The sequence below is a fragment of the Oncorhynchus keta genome, chromosome 14 (genome assembly GCF_023373465.1).
Source record: "Oncorhynchus keta strain PuntledgeMale-10-30-2019 chromosome 14, Oket_V2, whole genome shotgun sequence".
In the NCBI taxonomy this organism is placed as follows: Eukaryota; Metazoa; Chordata; class Actinopteri; order Salmoniformes; family Salmonidae; genus Oncorhynchus; species Oncorhynchus keta.
This window is the reverse complement of record NC_068434.1, coordinates 73,091,581-73,116,383: the sequence shown is the minus strand read 5'-3', so window position 1 is coordinate 73,116,383 and position 24,803 is coordinate 73,091,581. Positions and strand designations below refer to the sequence as shown.

The following is a 24,803-nucleotide window of genomic DNA, read 5'->3' as shown; positions in this document are numbered from 1 at the left end:
GGCTCTGAGACAGGACAGGCAAGGGTTAAAACCATAAGGGCGAGAAAAAGAGAGACTGGATAAATGCAGGAGCTGAGACAAAATGCTGGTTGGCTTGAACAAACAAGACGAACTGGCTTAGACAGACAGAAAACACAGGTATAAATACCTAAGGGATAATGGGGAAGATGTGCGACACCTGGAGGGCGATGGAGACAATCACAAAGACAGGTGAAACAGATCAGGGTGTGACAGACTGAAAATCTCCAACTGTGTAATTGGATTTTCTTTAGATAGCATTGTGGTATTGTCCTTGTGCAATATAAGCCAGCCTTCGGGCTAGAGAGATGTCTCAGCTATAACACACGCCATGGTTTCTTACTTTTATTTGTGTGGAGATAAGCATAATAACTTGCATAGCCCAAAACAGTACTTGTATGCTTAAGCATTTACGCTATATGACAGATTTTCTTCTTAATTCTGTGTAACTCCTTATTTACCCAGCAGTACGTCCAGTATATGTACATAAAAACAAGTTTGCAGTCAGCACTCCATCAAGGTGTGTGTGTGTGTGTGTGTGTGTGTGTGTGTGTGTGTGTGTGTGTGTGTGTGTGTGTGTGTGTGTGTGTGTGTGTGTGTGTGTGTGTGTGTGTGTGTGTGTGTGTGTGTGTGTGTGTGTGTGTGTGTGTGTGTGTGTGTGTGTGTGTGTGTGTGTGTGTGCTCATGCGAGTGTAGTGTACGCATATGTATATGCATGTGCTGTGTGTGTGTGTTCTTCGAGTGTGTGGGAAGAAAAGAGACTGTATCACTGACCTTTGTGACATCATTCCCTTATTCATGTTGAAATTAGTCCTTCCATAAATGTGCACATCTTTTCAAGCAACATTTCTCTTACATTAATCTGACATGACCTCATTCTATCAGGCCTTTTTTGTGCGCATTTAGCTACTGTTTAAATAACAGCATAACAGCTTGAATGGTGATAAAGTGAGATGCCTGTAGATGAGCTACAGAGCACTGTTACGCCTCCAGGCATGACATTCAGGAAGGGAAAACACGAGTGCGTCTTCACGTTAACAAACTCGCCTGCCCAGCGAAAGGTCAGCAACCGAGTGGAAGGCCCATTTGTGGGGAAAAGGTCAGAGTTGCTTGGAGGGGGTTGTAAACAAAATGGCTGACATTGTGAACAAGTGAAATGCATTAGGACTGATGAGTGGTGACGGTGTAGTATGTGCAGTAGATTGTGTATAATGACATATTGTTAGTTCAATCTGGGTAACAGTGTTATAAGGGACTGATGTGATCTGTGTCACTAAGTTACAGTTTTTCTTAATCGTGTATAAAAATGATTGGGAACAATGTTGTCAATTTTCAAAACGGTGTCCACAATACACAGAACTCTGTGGCCTTTTGCAAAACAGTAAATGCGTTTTCAAAGTGTAGTTGCCTTCTCAAAACATAAATACATTCATCAAAACTATTTTATAATGTCACAATCATGTGTAGAGACGGACCAAGGCGCAGCGGATGTTGAGTTCCACATATTTATAAGAAGGTGAAACTTAGAAGAACAAAAAAGAATAATAAATTAATAGACTAACAACGAAACGTGACTATGTGGTGCACATGCACAAAACAATATCACACAAACACAGGTGGGAAAAACAACTACTTAAATATGATCCCCAATTAGAGGCAACGATTACCAGCTGCCACTAATTGGGAATCATACAAATCACCAACATAGAAAAATTTAACTAGACCCCACATAGAAATGTTAAACTAGACTACCCCATAGTCTTGTCACACCCTGACCTACTCCACAATAGAGAAACAAGGCTCTCTATGTTCAGGACGTAACAGTACCCCCCCCCCCCCTGGGTTGAACAACACGCCCGGACTGGACACCGGTGCAGAGGAAGGCTACTGCCATCAAGCTGGACTGGACACCGTGCTTGGGCTGGACACCGGCACAGAGGAAGGCTCCGGCCCTGGAGCTGGACTGGATGCCGTGTTTGGACTGGACACCAGCGCAGATGAAGGCTCCTGCCATGGATCGGGACTGGACGCCGTGCCTGGACTGGGCACCGGCGCAGATGAAGGCTCCTGCCCTGGAGCTGGACTGGATGCCTTGCCTGGAAGCTCTGGACCGTTGACCCTTGCTGGAGGTTCCTGAACATGGACCGTTGCAGGAGGTTCCGGACTGTGGACCGTCGCAGGAGGTTCCGGACTGTGGACCGTCGCAGGAGGTTCCAGACTGTGGACCTTTGCAGGAGGTTCCAGACTGTGGACCTTCGCAGGAGGTTCCGGACTGTGGACCGTTGCAGGAAGCTCCGGACTGGGAACCGTCACCGGAAGCTCCGGACTGGGAACCGTCACCGGAAGTTCCGGACTGGGGACCGTCGCTGGAAGCTCTGGACTGTGAATGCCTGATGCATGGGGCCGGTACAGGTGGCACCAGACTGGTGACACGTACTTCAGGGCGAGTGCGGGAAGGAGGCACAGGACGTACCAGACTGGGGAGGTGCACTGGAAGCCTGATGCGTGGGGCCGGTACAGTTGACACTGGACTGGTGACACGCACTTCAGGGCGAATGCGGGAAGGAGGCACAGGATGTGCCGGACTGGGGACACGCACTTCAGGGCGAGTGCGAGGAGGAAACACAGAATGTACCGGAGTGGGGAGGCACACTGAAGGCCAGAAGCGTGGAGCCGGTACAGGTTGCACCAGCCTGCTAACCGGATCCTCTGGTCGGATGTTCAGCAGAACACACTTGCACAACATCTCTCTCATCTCCTTCCCTCACAACTTCTCCATTGCCTCATTAACAGTCTCTGGCTCTTCCCGGGGCTCAGCCACCAGCTCCATCCGCCGACTCCAACTGCCCCCCCCCCCAAAAGAATCTTGAGGTTTCTGTGGTCGTGGTCTGATGACACGCTCCTCCAGAGTTTGCCATTCAGGCTCTGGCATTCTCCTCAGCCCGACCGGCCACCCCTTGTGCTCCCCCTCAAAAGAAAATCTTGGGGTTGTCCTTGGGCTTTCCGTGGTCGCGAACCCCGGCGTCGTTGCCGTCCTCCATCATAGCCAAGGAAGGATCTCCTGTCATTCCATTATTTCCTCCCATGTCCAACTTATTTTCCCCATCGTTGCCTGCTGCTTGGTCCTTGACTGGTGGGATATTCTGTCACGATCGTGTGTAGAGACGGACCAAGGGGCAGAGGATGTTGAGTTCCACATATTTATGATAAGGTGAAACTTAAATGAATAGACTAACAACGAAACATGACTATGTAGTGCACATGCACAAAACTCAAAACAATATCCCACAAACACAGGTGGGAAAAACAACTACTTAAATATGATCCCAAATTAGAGACAACGATTACCAGCTGTCTCTAATTGGGAATCATACAAATCAACATAGAAAAATGTAACTAGACCCCACATATAATTATTAAACTAGACTACCCCCTAGTCAAAATTGCAATTAGATTCATCAAAACAACACGACTTCCTGCAGAAGAGTCTCAACCATAATTAGGCTATCTCTTGAGTACAAACAGAAAGTTACTATGTCTTTAAAAAAAATCTCAGTATAATTATGGGCAATTACTCTCCTTTTATGCATATTTCACCAAAAAATGTCATACACATACAATTTACATTTACATTTACAATCTAATTATCCCTGATGAAAAAAATTTAATAAAAAAGGTATTAGCACATTGTGTGCCTGGCGTCGTGAGGAGTTTGTTCCATTCCCTGATGAAAAATTTAATAAAAAATTAGCGGTATCATCCTAATCCGATTCCATGTATTCAATGTATTGGTTGGTTTGCTAATAGTTTTGTAGATTTTCTATTGGCCCTCAGAAACACAATCCACAACAGACATAAGGAAAGGTGACTACAATAGAGGAACACAACTGATATGAATTTATAGGCCTAAATCCACACCAAAGCAAAACTCTATAATGGAAAGTCACAAGGTTGGAGATGATGACTTAAAAGTAACCCAACTTCATTCTCTGCATGTCTGCAATATTGTACAAAAATAGTGCAATAGCACAATCCAGGTGTAGACTTTACTGTGAAATGCTTACTTAGATGCCCTTTCCCAACAATACGGAGTTAAAAAATACAAACATTTATAAAATATATTTTTTTTATACAGTAACACAATGTCAATATGTGTGTGTGTGTGTGTGTGTGTGTGTGTGTGTGTGTGTGTGTGTGTGTGTGTGTGTGTGTGTGTGTGTGTGTGTGTGTGTGTGTGTGTGTGTGTGTGTGTGTGTGTGTGTGTGTGTGTTGTGCTGAGTCAGTGCCCCCAAAAAAGGGGGGTCAATGCAAATAGTCTGTGAAGCCATTTTATAAACTGTTCAGCAGTCTTATGGCTTAGGGGTGCTTAGCTGTTCAGGAGACTTTTGGTCCCAGACTTGGTGCTCTGGTACTGCTTGCCGTGTGGTAGCAGAGAGAACAGTCCATGTCTTGAATGGCTGGAGTTTTAGAAAATTTGACACTGCCTGGTATAGAGGTCCTGGATGGCAGGGAGCTCAGCCCCAGTGATGTCCTATGCCATATACACTACCCTCTGTAGTACCTTACGGTTGGATGCCAAGCAGTTGCCATACCAAGCAGTGATGCAGCCAGTCAAGATGCTCTCAATGGTGCATCTGGGGGCTTTTTGAGGATCTGAGATCCTGTGTCAAATATTTTTTGCCTGCTGAGGGGGAAGAGGCGTTGTCATGTCCTATTCATGACTGTGTTGGTGTGTTTGGACCATGATACTGTGGATCCTAAGTGATGTGGTCACCGAGGAACTTGAAGCTCTCAAACCGCTCCACTGCAGCCCCGTCGATGTGAATGGGGGTGTGCTCGGCTCTCCTTTTCCTGTAGTCCACGATCAGCTCTTTTGTCTTGCTGACGCTATTGTCCTGGCACCACACTACCAGGTCTCTGACCTCCTCCCTCTCCTCGTCGGTGATCAGGTCTAAATCCATTGCATCGTCGGCACACCTAATGATGGGGAAGTAGTATTTACTGATGACCAGAAACGGTGAACACAATTTCAAACACTTCTCTTCTGATAAAAACAAAGTTGTTGTAACGAGGGGGCAGTATTTTCATTTTTGGATCAAAAATGTTCCCATTTTAAACGGGATATTTTGTCACGACAAGATGCTCGACTATGCATATAATTGACAGCTTTGGATAGAAAACACTCTGACGTTTCCAAAACTGCAAAGCGTATCGAACACTTATCAGTGATTTTTGTACTCATTGATAACATTTACACTGAGTGTACAAAACATTAAGGACACCATCCTAATATTATTTTGCCCTCAGAACAGCCTCAATTCGTCAGGGCATAGATCCTACAATGTTCCACAGGGATGCTGGTTCATGTTGACTCCAAATGCTTGCCACAGTTGTGTCAAGTTGGCTGGATGTCCTTTGGGTGGTGGACCATTATTGATAAAAACAGGAAACTGTTGACCATTGAAAAACCCAGCAGCATTGCAGTTTTTCACACAAACCTGGCACCTACTACCATACCCCGTTCAAAGGCACTTAAATATTTAGTCTTTCCCATTCACCCTCTGAATAGCACACAGGTACAGTCTCAATTGTCTCAAGGCTTAAACATCCTTATTTAATCTGTCTCCTGCTCTTCATCTACACTGATTGAAGTGGATTTAACAAGTGACATCAATCATGGATCATGTCTTTCACCTGGATTCCCCTGGTCAGTCTGTCATGGAAAGAGCAGTCCATAATATTTTGTACACTCAGTGTATGTACACTCAGTGTATGATTAAAGCTTTGCACAAGGTGGTCCAAAATGTGGTCAGGTACAAAGGAAAGGAAATGATCAGAAGTTCTGTAATTGTATTTGGGCATTTCATTGTTGCTGATCTGCTTTAGACACGCTTCAACACAGATCCCAAAATTGCTTGACGCCATTTAGAAACTGTAAACCCTTGGTGAGGCAAGATCAAAGGCACCCCCCAAGGGTAGGTGCTAGGACCCATTGTGTTCCTTTTACATGTACCCACTTGGCCAGATCTTTTGACAGTGCATTTTTAATTTCCATTGCTAGGCACACAACTTGTATTACTTGTATTATTATTATTTAAGCTGGATCCTGGCTAGACCCTTTTTGCAGCAAAATCAAAAACAAGTCATGTTATTCTTTTCAATTGGTAGCCTGCTGTGTGTCAAGGAAGGTTACACCAGAGTGTGTGTAAGAGAGGTTAGAGAAGTGCATATGTTAATGTGACATTCACACAGAAGCACACAGTCTCCCTTGACCTTTCTAAACCATGGGCCTCATGTCTACAACAGTGTTTCTAAAGGTTATAAACAAAACTGGAACAAGCAGCCACTCATATTCTGTCACAAACTGATAAAGCAACATCTTGGGTAAAATTAGGCTCATATCTCACAGGCTCATATCTATTTTGAACACAACCTTTGCAATATGTTCAGGTTATATGAGTCAGCTGATTTGTCCTATGAAAATGTAATCTGGATTGGGACGAACAAAATGTTAAAATAATGTAAGTCGCTTTGGATAAAAGCGTCAGCTAAATGGCATATATTATTATTATTATTATATTTTCTTTTTCAATTCTGGCCTTGTCTTAGAAAGCAGGAGATAAATAGTGAAAATATTTCACCATTGCTTCTGCTCTGAAAAAGTTTTGACAATGTGTTACAAATGATTATGAAGTCATCTGTAAAGCTACAGTTAGCAAATGTGTGACGGGTAATGGATTTGAAATGGAAGTCTCATCCTGCGGAAGACAATGTTGCTTCCTGCAAGGCTATGACTGATTGCATTTTGAGAAGCAACTTTAGACATGTGCCAACACCAGGGTTAGGGTAAAATCTATTTAAATTCCTGTTAATTCAGGAAGTACACAGACATTCCCATTTTAATTATCTTCAATGCTTTTCAATTAGGAACATTTCTAATTGGATTTTGGTGTATTTTCTGAATTGAGTGGAATTTAAAGGGAATTGACCCTAACCCTGTCCAACACACACATTCTACCTCCCACACAGGCACACAGACCCACAGACCCACACACACACACACACACACACACACACACACACACACACACACACACACACACACACACACACACACACACACACACACACACACACACACACACACACACACACACACACACACACACACACACACAAACCTATTCCCCCTAAGCTCCTTTCTAGCTGTCAAACTGGTAAACAGTGCTTGAAGCTGTCAGTTCAGAATGTGTGTATCAGTCTGTATCGATCCATGTCTTCATGTTGTCGCATTCTATCCAACAGAGTGCAGTTCAAGGGCCTATAATGGTGGTTTACATCCGTGCTGAGCAGAGCTGAGTGCTATGTCTGTCTAAATAGCCCAGTCTGATTCTTCTTATCGGCCCCTTTTGTTCAGATAAGTCCTACTCAGGTTGACGTGTGGAGCAGATGGGTGTCTGGGGGAACTCAAAGAGAGCTTAGCCAGAGCTACAGGTGTAGAATCTTAATTTGATTACCCTGTCGCAGGGGTAATCAAATTATAATCCACACATTAATTTACATTTCCTGTTGCTGCAGGATTATTTTCCTGGTGTAGCAAAATGGCTCAAATTAAGATCCTACATCTGTTTTTACAACTACGTTGGATGCAGGGAATTGGCATTAAAGGTACAAAATGTCTGGCTACTAGAAAAATAAAGCAGGATCAAACCTGCTACTTATGTCAAGGCTGTCAAACAGATTCCTACAATCCACACACTGTCTTGGATACAACTTGGTTTAGCCAGCCACTTCATCACTGCCCAAAACTCTCCTTCTCATTTCTCTTTCTTAGCACACGTTGGCTGACCCTGGCTGCATCTGAGGCGGGGGCTCAATAGCTTCTGACAGGGTGTATGATTTCCTCAGAGCCACTCAGATACGCCCGAGCCCCTCCGGAGCGGGGGACAGGACCCAATGAGTGACGCCTCAGCTGCTTCCCGTACCTGGGGATGTGGGTCCCCCTACTCCCCTCCCCCTGTTCACCTCCGTCCACCCAACTGACTCTAATCACTTCTGAAGGACCCCATACGCTACCAGCCCTCGAGTGCACACGTTTCACTCAGGCATTTAGACGGACATCAAAACGCATTACTTCAGAAATCATGAGACGCGTGTGTGTGTGTGTGTGTGTGTGTGTGTGTGTGTGTGTGTGTGTGTGTGTGTGTGTGCGTGCGTGCGTGCGTGCGTGCGTGTGCGTGCGTGTGTGTGTGTGTGTGTGTGTGTGTGTGTGTGGCAGGGTGTGGCAGGGTGTGGCAGGGTGTGGCCATGAAGACATTAACTCTGTCTGCTGAATCAGAGGAACCCGTACAGTTCCTGAGTGGCAGAAAACAGAAGGTCGGTCATGTGTTTATCCTACCAGGGTTATTGAGTACAGCCTGTAGGGAGGTCAGGTAAAAGTAGGCTATAGTTATGATTAAAACATCCTATTGTATCAATCTCTATTTTCATCAATCTTCTGCCTATCTGTCTGTCTGCTGGCATTTCTGTCTAGATTGACATTATTCAGGTTTAAAAAATAGATTCAGTATATTCCTTCTAAAACATATGTCCATAAGTTTCCAAAAGTCACAATTACATTGATTTTCTTGGGGTTTATAGCTACATTTCCCGAAGTGATGCAGTTAGGTGTCATACACTCTCTCCCTTCCTCTCTCCCTGTCCATCATTCCTTTTTCCTCTAAATTAGGTTGAAATGCTGCATGGCTCCTCAGGTCCAGAGCTAACATTGGGTAAATGTGGCCCTAATGACTTCACAGCGGTGATCTCAACACATTAATGAGAGAGATCTCCTTCTCCACCATGATCAAATGAGTCTAATTTAGTTTTCCCTCTTGACCTCTATTTCTCCCCGCAAACAACAAAGCACAGGGGGGTTGTTCAAAGTCCCACAGAGAGAGACAGGAAATCAAAGAGAAAAGAGAGAGGGAAGGGAAAGATGCAGAGATAAAGATCAACTTTAATCAGATTAGAACTTAATTGAAGATAGAAACTTTTCATCGTGGCAACATTATCTACATTAAGATAGAATCCTTTCATAGTGGCAACATTATCTACATTAAGATAGAATCCTTTCATAGTGGCAACATTATCTACATTAAGATAGAAACCTTTCATAGTGGCAACATTATCTACATTAAGATAGAAACCTTTTATAGTGGCAACATTATCTACATTAAGATAGAATCCTTTCATAGTGGCAACAGTATCTATATTAAGATAGAAACCTTTCATAGTGGCAACATTATCTACATTAAGATATAATCCTTTCATAGTGGCAACATTATCTACATTAAGATAGAAACCTTTCATAGTGGCAACATTATCTACATTAAGATAGAAACCTTTTATAGTGGCAACATTATCTACATTAAGATAGAATCCTTTCATAGTGGCAACATTATCTACATTAAGATAGAAACCTTTCATAGTGGCAACATTATCTATATTAAGATAGAAACCTTTTATAGTGGCAACATTATCTATATTAAGATAGAAACCTTTCATAGTGGCAACATTATCTACATTAAGATGGAATCCTTTCATAGTGGCAACATTATCTACATTAAGATAGAAACCTTTTATAGTGGCAACATTATCTACATTAAGATAGAATCCTTTCATAGTGGCAACATTATCTACATTAAGATAGAAACCTTTCATAGTGGCAACATTATCTATATTAAGATAGAAACCTTTTATAGTGGCAACATTATCTATATTAAGATAGAAACCTTTCATAGTGGCAACATTATCTACATTAAGATGGAATCCTTTCATAGTGGCAACATTATCTACATTAAGATAGAAACGTTTCGTAGTGGCAACATTATCTACATTAAGATAGAAACTTTCATAGTGGCAACATTATCTACGTTAAAATATGAATTGTTTCGTAGTGGCAACATTATCTACATTAAGATAGAAACGTTTCATAGTGGCAACATTATTTACATTAAGCACACACAAGCACATACACACATACACACACGTACAAGCATACACTTAATGGGTTAAGATAACAACATAGTCATTAAACAGCAACTAGAAGAACACATATGTCATACATATGGAGGTATATGTTTCTATAGACAGGCAACACAGTCAGTCCTGTCATTAATGAGCTGCTTGCTTCAGGAGTAGATACCATGGCGACCACTTCATAACCAACCCTGTGACCGCGTTGTGACCACGGCGTCACCAGCTAGGAAAACACAACACGAGTGTCTGGATCGGAAGCGACCGCCTTGCGTGCCGGTGCAACCACATCCAGAGGCCACATGTGCATTCTCAGAATGATGTCATCTATAGTGAGGAAGGATTACCACCTCCTCCCTCTTCCTTTTTCCTCTTGTTCTCCCCACTCTTCATGTTGCACCTCTCCTCTCTCCCCAGCCTCTCTCCTTTTCCTCTCTCTCTTCATGTTGCACCTCTCCTCTCTCCCCAGCCTCTCTCCTTTTCCTCTCTCTCTTCATGTTGCACCTCTCCTCTCTCCCCAGCCTTTCTCGTTTTCCTCTCTCTCTTCATGTTGCACCTCTCCTCTCTCCCCAGCCTCTCTCGTTTTCCTCTCTCTCGTCATGTTGCACATCTCCTCGCTCCCCAACCTGTCTCCTTTTCATCTCTCTCTCCATGTTGTGCCTCTCCTCTCTCCCCAGCCTCTCTCATTTTCATCTCTCTCCATGTTGTGCCTCTCCTCTCTCCCCATCCACTCTTGTTTTCCTCTCTCTCTTCATGTTGCACCTCTCCTCTCTCCCCATCCTCTCTCATTTTCATCGCTCTCTCTATGTTGCACCTCTCCTCTCTCCTTTTCATCTCCCCATGTTGCCCTCTCTCATCCTTCTCATTTTCATCTCTCTCTCCATGTTGCCCTCCTCTCTCCCCTCTCATTTTCATCTCTCTCCATGTTGCCCTCTCTCCCCATCCTCTCTCATTTTCATCGCTCTCTCTATGTTGCACCTCTCCTCTCTCCTTTTCATCTCTATCCCCATTATCTCTTATTTTCTTTCCTTCTTCTCCCCCCAGCCCTGCAGCTTATGTTACTCAATCACTCTCTTCTCTTCTTTCCCCTGCTGCCCTCTCTCCTTTCCTTTTCCAATTATCTCCCTTTCCCTCTCTTTCCCTTTCCAATTAACAGCTGACCACCTCCCAGCCGTTCATCCCCATGGGATCTTGGTGAACTTTCATCTCTAGATGGAGGTGCATCTAACTGGAGGAGATTGAGCTTCCATCTGGCTATATGAGATCCACCCATGATGAGTTTTCAAAATCAGAACCTGCATGCTACTCCTCTTTCACAATTTTGCTCCCTTCTTCTCTGCCCTCCATCCCGATCGCCTTGCTCTTTTATTCCCTCTCTCCCTCTAACCATGTTCTCTTTATCTCCCTCTCACTCCCCTCCCCCTTCCACTCTTAGAGGAAAAGGGCAATCAAACTGTGTGCCATCAAACATTATGCTTATCCATCCATATCACTGAGTGGACTTTAAGCATAAATAAAATCAAATTACATCTGAATGATGAAATTGAACCATTTCCCTCTGTTTTTACCGCCCCTGCAACAGTCCCCTGGCTCCTAAAAATAAGCACAGCCTTTGCTGTAGGCTACCATTAACTAGAGACTAGAGGGAGGCTAAGGCAGGGTAAGGCAGTCTAACATATGTGTGGTTGCACTCCCCGCGTAAAAGCCCATATGTGATAATTACACACACAAACCCGTTGGATCATAAATAGTTTTATTACGCAAGTCTGCTGAGTCACTGCTGTGAGCTGGCGGGGAATGAATCAATTGGCTTCTCTGAAAAATAATAGATGTGATTGTGTTTGTTCACTTTCATATGCAAACATCAGGAAATGCTATGAGGAACACGTTCAGTGTGTTGTCTTTTCTATATGCAAAATGTATGTGTTGTAGTTCTATGCTTTGGAGAGGAAAAGTTAGACCTAGACCTACAGTCAGGTCCATAATTATTGGCACCCTTGACAAAGATGAGCAAAAAAATTGCATTGCATGCAATTGTATTATTTTATACTACAATAATTGCTCAGCGAAAGTTAGTTTGTTCAATAAGTCACATTAAAAAAAGGGATCAGAATGATTGGCACCCCTGTTTTCAGTACTCCAGTATCCTACCCTTGCGAGGATAATGCCACTGAGCCTTTTTCTAAAATGTTTTATGAGATTGGAGAACACATTGGGAAGGATCTTAGACCATTCCCCCATATGGAATCTTTCCCGATCTTTGGATCTTTTCAAACCATACGTTTCAATGGGGTTCAAGTCCAGAATCAAAATGTTGATTTATTGGTCAATTAATCATTTATTTGTGGATTTTAATGTGTGCTGATGTGCGTGGCCAGTGATGTCTACTTTCATGTAATCTAAACAGTGGTATGGTCAGATGATATGAAAATAGACCTCTTTGGCCATGTGGGTTTGGCATTGAAAAACAGAAGCATACGCAGAACAGTACCTCATACCTACAGTAAAATATGTTGATGGATCTTTGATATTATGGGGCTATTTTGCTTCCACTGGTCCTGGGGCCCATATTAAGGTCAACGGAAGCATTACATTTACCAAGTACCGGGACATTTTAGCCAAAAACCTGGTTGCCTCTAGGAGGCTGACACTTGGCCAGAAATGATTCTTCCAGCAAGACAATAATCCCAAGCACACTTTAAAATCCACAAAGAAATTGTTAATTTTCTACTAAATCAAAATTTGCAATGGCCATCTCAGTCTCCGAACTTTAACCCCACTGAAAACCTATGGTTTGAATTGAAGAGGGCAGTCCATAAGTGCAAATGATATCAAGGATCTGGAAAGATTCCATATGGAGGAACGGTCTAAGATCCTTCCCAAAGTGTTCTCCAATCTCTCTCTTTTTTTAATACTCAGTGTCATTATCCTTGCAAGGGGAGGGTGCTAGAGAATTGAAAACAGGGATGCCAGTACAAAAAACCTCTTTCTCTAAGCAATTGTATTATTATAAATTAATATAATGTCCCAATTTTAGCATATAATATAGCTCAGCATTTGTATAATTGATTTTATACTGTCTTTTTGCTAATCTTTATGACCATTATCAAGGGTGCCAATAAATATGGACCTGCCTGTAGGCTACATATAGGATCAAAGGCGAGATAAATAAATATACGCATTGCTTTAAATTGCCTTCTTCAAAAATGTATAAACACAGCACTTTAAGTCTAGGAAATTGTGCATGATATGACCATAGGCTATATGAAAACTATAAACTGACTCATTAGTTTATAGTTTCCTTGTTGAGATAACTGAAGGCCTTCTTCAAATATCTATAAGCACAGCACTTTTAGTCTAGGAAAATGTGCATGATATGACCACAGCCTATATGCCAACTATAAACGGACTCCTTAGTTTATCGTTTCCTTGTTGAGATAACTAAAGGCATTTTCTCAGTCAGTGTCAAACCTTCCCATCACAAACAAGAAGGAACAGGAGCAGAGACAAGCGTGCTGATAAAAAATAAAACGTTATTTTCAGCACAGTGAAAATCTGACTTCTATGCTTGTCCCCTCGACGCTGCCTTTATCTGCAGTTTTATATCGTCTACTCTGGTTGCGTTGTAGGAGGACAAGAGGCGGATGAAAAGGTTTCAGCCCGAGCTGTAACCGCAGTGAAGGCTTCATGACACCTGCTGGTTTATTACCCAGCTATCACTGTCCTTCCCCGCTCTGCTTGCATCTTCTCCGCGGAGAGCACCGCGTCTCTCCGCATCCATTTGGGCGGATCGGCAGGCTTCTACATATTCTCATCTTCCTCCTACGTATTCAATTGAAGACTGAAATAAACCGCGGGAGAGCTTTGAAACAATGTTACAGAAGATTAAGTAGCATATGTCTCGCAGGTTAGATCAATTATCAATGAAAACGTGTGATTGCACTTCCCGTTTATCCATTTGTAGCCTACATGTTTCTTGTTATACATCTGAGAAAACAACTCCCACAACTATTTCAAAGGGCTAATCGAAAATACGCAATTCTTTGACTTTTTACCCTCCTGGAATGTTGCTGTTTTTTCTTGTAAAACTCCATTAAGATGTATATAATCAATGATGTAATAGTAATCAAATATGATACTAACGTGCTGATATAAAGTATGGGTATGCAGCATCACTAGCACACCCTGCTTAAGTCCCATGTCCAAGCAAGGCTCTTTTTTTTCTCTCGTATTTCCAAGGGCTCCGAAGCATGGGAACTAGAGGGAGAGACAGAGGGCACAAAGAAACGGGGAAACAAGACTATACAGTACTTGAACAGAATGAGAGGCAGATCATTTTAATTGAAAAGAAAATCATTTGAAAGCTGGATTACAGTATGCCTATACCATAGGAACTATTGACCTATATGGGAGATGAAAGTTCACTGAGGCCCCATGGGTATTGTGGGTGATACTGAGGAGAATGCATGACAGGGCATCATTATTTCATATTGCTGCTATAACAAAGACAGTGGCCCTATATCATTTCTGGTGTTGCTTTCCTGATTGTTTCTCAAGATCTGTTGTGGTCAGTTATAGATTTCAGGCTAATGTAAAAACTGTGACATGGACTGCCCCCAACTTGTGATCATTGTTGATTCATCATTCGAGACAGATTAAAACAATAGTTTATTGATTATTGTGACCATTCTCTTTCAGTGGCATCAGCTGGACTGTTGGTGAAAGAAGTCAATATAAGGTTAAGAATGAAGTCCCTGGAAGCTCGTTCCACATTCCATGTGTTTAACTTCATTCCCTCTAAATGAAGGGCTTATCGGCCCTGTCGCTCTCTTTCAAACACACACATACACACACACACACACACACACACACACACACACACACACACACACACACACACACACACACACACACACACACACACACACACACACACACACACACACACACACACACACACACACACACACACACACACACACACACACACACACACACACACACAACACAGACTGTGCAGGAGGGGGGGCGTTTAGCATGCATTATTAATTACTATTTGAGCATCTGTCTGTGTCTGTGCGGTCGGCATCAGGGGGCTTGGGGGCGGGGGGTCCGCGGCTGAGCAAACACACAGGCGGGTTCCAGCTAGAATGTCAAACGCGTCCCTCCGTCACTGCAGCCATTGGTAGAAATGTCTGTTTCCAGTCTGTTGGCTAGGTGCATTTAGGTCGTTGGGCTCATAGCCTGCGTCCATGCCTTGGAGACAGCCGCGCTACGCGCTACACTGCTCCGCTATTTTCCCTGACCCCGTGTAGGCTCTCGCGCTCAGTTAAGCAAACACTAGACCCACTGATCATCAGACGCTCTTCAACAAATCAGTGTGCGATTCTGCGAGAGCGAGTGCACATCGTAAACTATTCTTTCTCTGCACTCTTTAACTCTCCAGGATGGATTTACCTTTAGCGGAGACAGCTACCTCGTATCCCAAGTGAGGGGAGTCTTATCAATTGCCAAGTTTCGTCTATTCCTGGAGTTTTGAGTGGTGAAGCAAGCGTTTTTTCCTCCCTTGAGCCTCACTCGTTTTTCACCACCTTTGCTCGCATCAGTTGGAACGAGAGCTGCCGCTTCACAATGGCAGGAGCGGGAATATTTCTGTGCATTCTGCTGTTACAGTGTTTTATCTCCACTGCGCTGTGCAACGCCGGATTCGCCTTCACGGAAGAGCCCTCGGAGAGAGCTGGGAAGTCAGACGGGTATTGTGGTCGGATATTACGGGCTCAGGGCACTCGGAAGGAAGGCTACAACGAGTTTCGGCTCCGAGTCGAGGGGGACCCAGAAAATTATCAGCCTGGGAGCACTTACAGAGGTAGTGTATTCCGTCCCATTGCGCGCACATTGTCTGACACACAATATGGTATATTTTGCCTACTCTATTTCTCTTTTGTGTTCAATTCATGTGAAGACGCAGTGTTGTGGTCATTTATAAGGAAGTGATAGCCTAGAAGCCAGTGCTGTGTTATGACAAGTCAAACTCTCTTGTGGAAAGAGGAGTTGGACACAGACCAGAATGCCCTCATACTGTATCTTCATAGGCGTCTGCTTTTTGATGAAATATTTGCAACTTGTGATGCTCTGACTTAATTTTTGATGACTCCACCTGCGAACTCATTGGTCATTATAGTTAACATTTTGATTCATTAATCTAACAAAAGTCCCATTTTGGCTCAATCACTCATCATGTCACAGTTTTATTCGAACACATTGTCTCAGGGAAGCTATTGTATATCAATACAGTAATGATAATGACACGAATAGTGACAGCAATTGCCAGTTGTGTCAGCAAGTGAAAAGCTAATTTCCCTTCTGATTGATATAGCCTATAAAGATGTCATTCCTATGAGGAACGAATCCAGGAGGGTTAGTGCTTTTAGATTTTGCATACCTTTGTGAAACCTATCAATCTGTTCCCCATCAGTTTCCTTTCTTCGCTGACTGTGTGTTTGTGATCCCCAGTGACTCTGTATGCATCCAGTCCCGCTTACTTCAGAGGTTTCACCCTCATCGCTCTGAGGGAGGGCAGGGGAGGAGACAAAGAAGAGGACTATGCTGGCAATTTCCAGGTAAGACAACAAGGAGATTTGCAATTATATGTCATTAAAATGATACAAAATGAAAATGTAGATATTACAACACGCATCTTTTATTTTCTTATAAATGACCTTCAGTTATTCAGGTGAAAGTAATATTCTTTTAGATGTAGTCAGTCATTAGAAGCTAGCAGATTCATTACTTACTGTACCAAAAACGGCTGCAAATTACAATAAAACTACATCACGTTTTGAAGTTCACCTTCCTTGCTTTGTCTATCATGACTCTAGAAAATAAGTTTTGTAGGTCAGATTGCAGTATTTATTTGGTTTCATAGCACAAACGTTTGTTAGAACATTTCTCAGACTGACTATCACCAGGTCGAGAGCAGGATGTCCAGGCAAGTGCTGGGGGTTGTCTAGTAACATGGGCCTTCAGAGGGAGACAACGTCTTTATAGCGGTCAAAACAGCTAGCCGACAGCTAAAATGTCAATGAAAAAATAAGATTTCAGCTAATAGAGAGAAGTATCTTACAAAATAACTACATTAAGGCATTTACTAATCATAAAATATTTACATTTAATAGAAATGTGGGTACATTTTGTGGACAAAATTCCTACTTACTCAACCTTTAATAAGTTTATCCACAGTGTAAGTCAATGACATTTTGAATATATAGTATTTCAAGTTTGCAGTGTACATTTTTATACCCTATTCAGATTATGGAGTCAGTCAGCCAGTCAGTCACTGGGGGAAAGCAGTCCCAGCGAGTAGGGAGTGTATTGATGCAGTCATGTGATATACAGGTGCAAGGATATCCTCTCTCACAGAGCAGAGCAGAGCCAACACACTTAACCACACCTGGCAGAACACTTACATCAACACCATATGCTGCCTCTGGACACCGTCTCCTGCACACTGCTGTGCCGGCTCTCACCCAGTCTGCTGTGTGTGTGTGTTTGAGAGCGAGAACTCCCAACATAATCTGTCCCCTCTCAGACCCCTCCTGTACACTGCTGTGCCGGCTCTCACCCAGTCCGCTGTGTGTGTGTGTTTGAGAGTGAGAACTCCCAACATAATCTGTCCCCTCTCAGACCCCTCCTGCCAGAGTCGTTCTGTTTCACGCATCATCTTGGAGGAAGCGCGATTACTCTCATCTCGTTTCCTCTAATACCTCTATTTACGGCCCCCTGTGTGTGTGTGTGTGTGTGTGTGAGAAAAAGAGAGTCTGTGTGAAAATGGAAAAAGGAGCCTTGTGCCAGTCAGGGGGAGCCCAGGTGTGTGAAATGTGGCAATGCATGTACGGTGTGCACGCACAAATCTGGCCAGGTTCCGTGCGAAGATCGTTACCAGCCTACACAGACGGCTCCAAATGGACTGGAAAAGGGAGGGAGCGAGAGAGGAAGAAGGAGGGATGGGGGAAGTGTTTTCACACTTAGATGTCAGGGGATATTGTAGGACATGTCCCCAGCTCTGATGAAGCCCTCCGGGTTCTAGTGTGGTGAGAGATGGGCTGGGTGGAGACAGAGGTTTCAGGCCAAGAACACACAGCAGGTGAATTGGCCAAGAAGATGTTGTTTATAGGTTTTATAACCATATTGCTGGGCCAGAGGACTGATACTCCTCCCTTACAAACACTATTTTAAACAAACAATGTTATGAAGCCATTTGTTAAACTAGTCACGCACAACCTGACTGAAATCTTAGAGTGAAATGAATAAATCAATGAATACTGAGCTCCTATAATGCTTCAGGAAAAAAAATCTTCTGACAAGGTGGAACTTCTGCAATATATATTATATTTATGACCTTTATATAAATAATTTTTGCACCTTGTAACAACTATAAATGTAATAACTTTCTATTTGTAATAACTTGTAAAAAAAACATTTTGGTAATACCCCCGGTACATTTTATAATTTGCCGATAACCATAATAAAATGTAACGGTAAACATAATATTTTTTAACGCTAAATGTAATAAGTTATTCCATTAACCGGTAGTTATTATATTAACTGGTTGTTAACAACTTTTTTCCATGAATAATGTAATAACTTCAACCAATCACGTAATAACAAACCAAAATATATTTTTTGAATGTAGTGCTTCAGTCAATTTGATGCACATACAGTACCAGCACCCACTGCCAATTACAACACTAACAACCTCATGCACATCATACAGGAATACTCATACATGGACACACCCACAAGCACACATTGAAATGTAGTCACACACACACACACACACACACGCACACACACACACACACTGATCAAAAAATATCTCAATGAATCTGTAGGCTCTGGTATTAAACATGTCATCTGCAATATTTCCCTGCAAACAATAATGAATCGTTAGGTCACAAAATGGTTGCTCATGGTCCCCTGGAGTTTTTTTCTAGTTTCCAGTTGGTCCCGGGCATTTTCTTGGGACATTGTGTCATGGTCCCCTGAAGATTTTTTCTAGTTCCCAGTTTGACCCGGGAACGTCCAAAAAGACGTTGTGTCATGGTCCCCTGGAGGTTTTGTCTAGTTCCCGGGATGATTTCGGGACATTGTGTCTGATTGCCGGATTGTCTTGAGGACGATTTTGGGACGTTGTGTCATGGTCTCCTGGAGGTTTTGTCTAGTGATCCATTATAGCTCTTTGTCCTTTGGCAATGCTAGTCACACACACACACACACACACACACACACACACACACACACACACACACACACACACACACACACACACACACACACACACACACACACACACACACACACACACACACAACTTACATATTTTACACACATTGTGTATGTTTATTCATACAGTAATTATTATTATTATTTATATACATGTTCTCACCTGGGATTTAAACTCACAACCTCTTTGTTCACTGCATTACAATCTTCCTTCAACGCCACCATGTCTGTGTCATTGACTGATTTCAAATGTAATCCTATTCCTACACTTTATACTTCAAAGTAACTGTTAAAAATACAGTCAAGAAAAACAATTGTATTTTTTTAGTCAGTTTTAAACAGAATAATATGCCCCACCAACATTAGACAACTTTACTTAAAACTCAAACTGAAATAAGTAAATTAAATCAATGAGAGAATCTTTGGAGGTATTTAAAAAAAAATCTTACCTCATTTACACACAATGTATATAGAATTTCAAATGTAAAAAAAAATAATTATACTGTATTATTGACTGTATGTATGTTTATTCCATGTGTAACTTTGTGTGGTTGTATGTGTCGGATTGCTTTGCTTTATCTTGGCCAGGTCGCAGTTGTAAATGAGAACTTGTTCTCAACTAGCCTAGCTGCTTAAATAAAGGTGAAATAAAAATACAAAAATTTCAAAAAATTGTCAGATTACCTGATAACTACATGGCATGCTTTTGTTAAGTGCAGAGATGTATTCTAAGTAATATATATGTAAGGGACTTCTAAAATTCTACATACTTTGTGGCACAGCAGAAAGATTAGCATGTCCCATATCTAGAGGTTGTGAGTTTAAATCCCAGGTGGGGTCATATTGAAAAGTCAGTACTGAATGTATCATGTCAAATGTAATCACATTGTAATCTACACTGTTTTAGCTGAACAGCTTACCACTAACCTTAAAACACCCACAACATTTCATTACTTTACTTATAATGGTTTGGGACACCTAGGACAATCACGTGACAAATGCCTCCAAGAATGTCCAGGGTAGCTTCAGAGCACCATGACACAACATCGCAAGAACGTCCTAAAAACGTCCTCGGGGAAGACCCGGGACCAACTGGGAACTAGACAAAAGCTCCAGGAGATCATCACACAACATCCCAAGAACGTCCTAAAAACGTCCTCGGGGAAGACCCAGGACAAACCGGGAACTAGACAATACTTCCAGGGGACCATAACAGAACCCCCCAAGAACATCCTAAAAATGTGCAGGGATGCCCTGGGACCAATTGTTTTTGAAAAAGGTCACTCAGAGAACTTTCCCTTGGGACATCACATAACATCCTAAGCACTACTAAAATTAACATCCTGAAAAGGTCATAAAAAGGTCATGGTCCTCAGTGACGTCCTAGAAAGGTATAGGGAACTAGACAAAGGTCCCCCAGAGAACGTTCTCTTGGGAACATCACTTGATGTCCTAAGAACAAGTCAAATGAAATTCCTAAGAACGCTCTTAAAATGTCCTGACATGTCTCTCTGTGATGTCCTGGGAACTTACAGGAAACTAGACAAAGGTCTCTCAGAAAATGTTCCCTTGGGACCATCACGCGACGTTCTTAGAACGTTCTCAGAACATCAGAGAGATAACGTCACAGCGAAACCCTCAAGGGACATAATGGGAAAGCTGCCGAATGTCTTTTAGGACGTCCCATGTTTGCTGGGCTACTGCTGTTCAACTTTCATCTTAACAAATGCATGTACTGTATGTGCATGTATTCTGTTTTTTTCTGTTTATAGTGTGCAGATTCATAAATTCAGCCCATCATAATATACATCTGTTTTATTCCATACTCCAAACAATGTACAGTTGAAGTCGGAAGTTTACATACACCTTAGCTAAATACAATTAAACTGAGTTTTTCACAATTCCTGACATTTAATCAAAGTAAAAATTCCCTCTCTTAAGTCAGTTAAGATCACCACTTTATTTTAAGAATGTGAAATGTCAGAATAATAGTAGAGAGAATTATTTATTTCAGCTTTTATTTCTTTCATCACATTGCCAGTGGGTCAGAAGTTTACCTACACTCAATTAGTATTTGGTAGCACTACCTTAAAATTGTTTAACTTTGGTCAAACGTTTCGGGTAGCCTTCCACAAGCTGCTCACAATAAGTTGGGTGAATTTCGGCCCATTCCTCCATACAGAGCTGGTGTAACCAAGTCAGGTTTGTAGGCCTCCTTGCTCGCACACGCTTTTTCAGTTCTGCCCACACATTTTCTATAGGATTGTCCATTTGGAAGACCCATTTGCGACCAAGCTTTAACTTCCTGACTGATGTCTTGAGATATTGCTTCAATATATCCACATAATTTTCCTCCGTCATGATGCCATCTATTTTTTTAAATGCACCAGTCTCTCCTGCAGCAAAGCACCCCTACAACATGATGCTGCCACCCCCACGATTGGGATGGTGTTCTTTGGCTTGCAAGCCTCCCCCTTTTTCCTCCAAACATAATGATGGTTCTATTTTTATTTCATGAGACCAGAGGACATTTCTCTAAAAAGTATGATCTTTGTCCCCATGTGCAGTTGCAAACCGTAGTCTGGCTTTTTTTATGGCGGTTTTGGAGCAGTGCCTTTCAGGTTATGTCGATATAGGACTCGTTTCACTGTGGATATAGATACGTTTGTACGTGTTTCCTCCAGCATCTTCAAAGGGTCCTTTGCTGTTGTTCTGGGATTGATTTGCACTTTTCACACCAAAGTACGTTCATCTATAGGAGACAGAACGCATCTCCTTCCTGAGCGGTATGACGGCTGTGTGGTCCCATGGTGTTTATACTTGCGTACTATTGTTTGCACAGATGAACGTGGTACCTTCAGGTGTTTGGAAATTTCTCCCAAGGATGAACCAGACTTGTGGAGGTCTACAATTGTTTCTGAGGTCTTGGCTGATTTTCTTTTGATTTTCCCATGATGTCAAGCAAAGAGGCACTGAGTTTGAAGGTAGGCATTGAAAAACATCCACAGGTACACCCCCAATTGACTGAAATTATGTCAATTAGCCTATCAGAAGCTTCTAAGCCCATGACATTATTTTCCAAGCCGTTTAAAGGCACAGTCAACTTAGTGTATGTGAACTTCTGACTCACTGGAATTGTGATACAGCAAATTATAAGTGAAATCATCTGTATGTAAACAATTGTTGGAAACATTACTTGTGTCATGCACAAAGTAGATTTCCTAACCGACTTGCCAAAATTATAGTTTGTTAACAAGAAATGTGTAGAGTGGATGAAAAACAAGTTTTAATGACTCCAACATAAGTGTATGTAAACTTCAGACTTCCATCTGTATATAGCCTGTAAGCATGGTTTACAGAACCACTTTTGATACATTTCACCACACATTTCACCTCCTCACAGATAGTTTTCAAGGTCACAGTACAGTTGAGACAGACTGGTGTCTAACCTAGATCTCCTGCAGGCCACAATACTGTGTTAACCTGCTCATCTTAAATGTAGGCATTAGCGCAGGGACAAATCTTAGCTTACATAAATGTTTAGGTCTCAGACAAGTTTATTTACACCTACATCACTTTTCAGTTGCTATCCCCTACTGCCTTGGTGGCCACGAGTAAGGCACTGCTACGGGCAAGGCCAAGGCTGACCATGTTCTGCTCCAAGCCTGTTCTCTGTTTGGTATCATAGGGTTGAGTACGGTGACAACAAAAATACATGTCTCCATTATACAATAGGCTTTTATTTTGAAATAAAATGTTCCCTGAATATGTGTGTTTGTGTATTATTTTGTGCCTATGTATTCGTGTGAGTGTGTGTATGCATATGTGTGTTTGTAATACAAGTTGAGTCTGTATGTGTGGATATATACCAGTATGTGTGTTTTGGCAAAACCGAAGGTGGTATACATCTGCATCAATAACACCTTTATGAAATCATTCATAACCCCTTCATGAATGTTGCAGTATCATTCATCAACCTTCATAGCGCATTAAACATCAGTCATATGTAATCTTCACAACAAAAGTAATATTTTCATTACAGTATTATAGTAGAAATATCTGGTTGGATTGAGCTTGATGGTTGCTGGTGCTGGTGACTGGGTTAGTTCTGCACAGCACAAGACTTTGATAGTCTCTGCTGAGCTAAAGCCAAGGTGTTAGCTTGTGGAGCTAATGCAAGTCTTCAGATTTCAGGCAAGTTTTCTCATGTTAATTTGACACCATTTGCCCTGTTGGCATCCAGATCGACCATCCAGATTTGAAATTGTTTAAATACTTTGAGTGTTTGCTTGAGCCTGCCTGGAGTGCCAGATTGATGGGTTTTTGCACTTTTAGGACTATTCCATGTCCATCAAAACAAGGGAAGTAATACATGAAGACACTGATGTTGGGATGTTATTACGTCATCAATTGACATTATTATGTTTTTAGACCTTTGAAAAGAAGAGTGCAGTTAGTTCAACACATCTCCATTCACTGGTTAAGTGATAAAAGATTAGTGGATGAAGGGCGAAATCTAACCTCATCAATGTGAAGGAAACAGGAGGGTGAGGGAATGCCTCTGTCCCTGATCCATCCCATCCAACTACTGCCAACCAACCTCACTGTGAGACTCTCAGCAGTCAAGTCAATCGTCCCCTGCACCTTTTGCTTACCGACTCATACCCACTTTTCACCTCCCAAACTTGCTTCTCTGTTTGCACACCAGTCTTGTCTCCCTGTATTTCCTTACCTTACATCTCTCACCATCCTCCTTTAGGGGAATATTATTCACTCTTCCACTCAACCTCACTCCTTACCACCTGCCCGAGGTAGTATACAGTGATCCAATCAGCAAGGGGTGAATGTATGTGTACAAGCCAGACCTCATAAATGAGAGCCTGTGGTTGGGTTTAAGAGCAGACATAACTAGCAGAACTGGTAGCAGACTCTTGTGAACCTGTTGGTTTCATTCCCTTTCCACATAAAGCTGAATGTTTTACAGTTGACCGAGGCGAGTTTTACAGTATAGCACTTCAGTTACTCACAGTTACTACTATGTCATGACCGAGCGCACAACCCTCAAAGAATGTAGGAAGGAAGGAAAAAAGAGGGTGTTTTTATCATTTGTTCCTTCTCCTGCCACATCTCATTACCCTCTTTGCTGCTGTACGGTTTTTATGTTCGGCTGTTTTGTTTTTCCCTGCCATTGATCTCATGCTGTTGTTATTTAGTACCAGCCTTGAGGTTTCTTCTTATTCAAGGCGAGGGGGGTGGGTGAGGGGTTTGGTGGGTGGGTTAGTGGGCGCAGCACGGCGTGACAGAGCATCGTAAATGGCAGAGGGTGAAAAAGGGAAGCGCCGTATCGTCCAGTCAGCTCCAATCACTCAGCTCTACACACACTGACAGCGCTGCTATATTTGCTGTGGGATTACGAGGGGTAAACTGAAATATCTGCTGTGGGATACGAGGGTTAAACTGAAATATCTGCTGTGGGATACGAATGG

At 42.4% G+C, this 24,803-nt stretch overlaps 1 protein-coding gene across 1 annotated transcript in view; it reads left to right on the top strand.

The window, feature by feature from the left end:
- The first annotated feature begins 15,170 nt into the window (after positions 1-15,170).
- The window catches only part of LOC118394181 (spondin-1-like), a 123,836-nt gene continuing 114,203 nt past the window's right edge, over positions 15,171-24,803 (top strand). The window contains 2 exon segments of the mRNA XM_052462460.1: positions 15,171-15,901; positions 16,549-16,655. Of these exon segments, the coding sequence (XP_052318420.1) occupies positions 15,667-15,901; positions 16,549-16,655 (342 nt within the window). The 5' untranslated portion in view covers positions 15,171-15,666.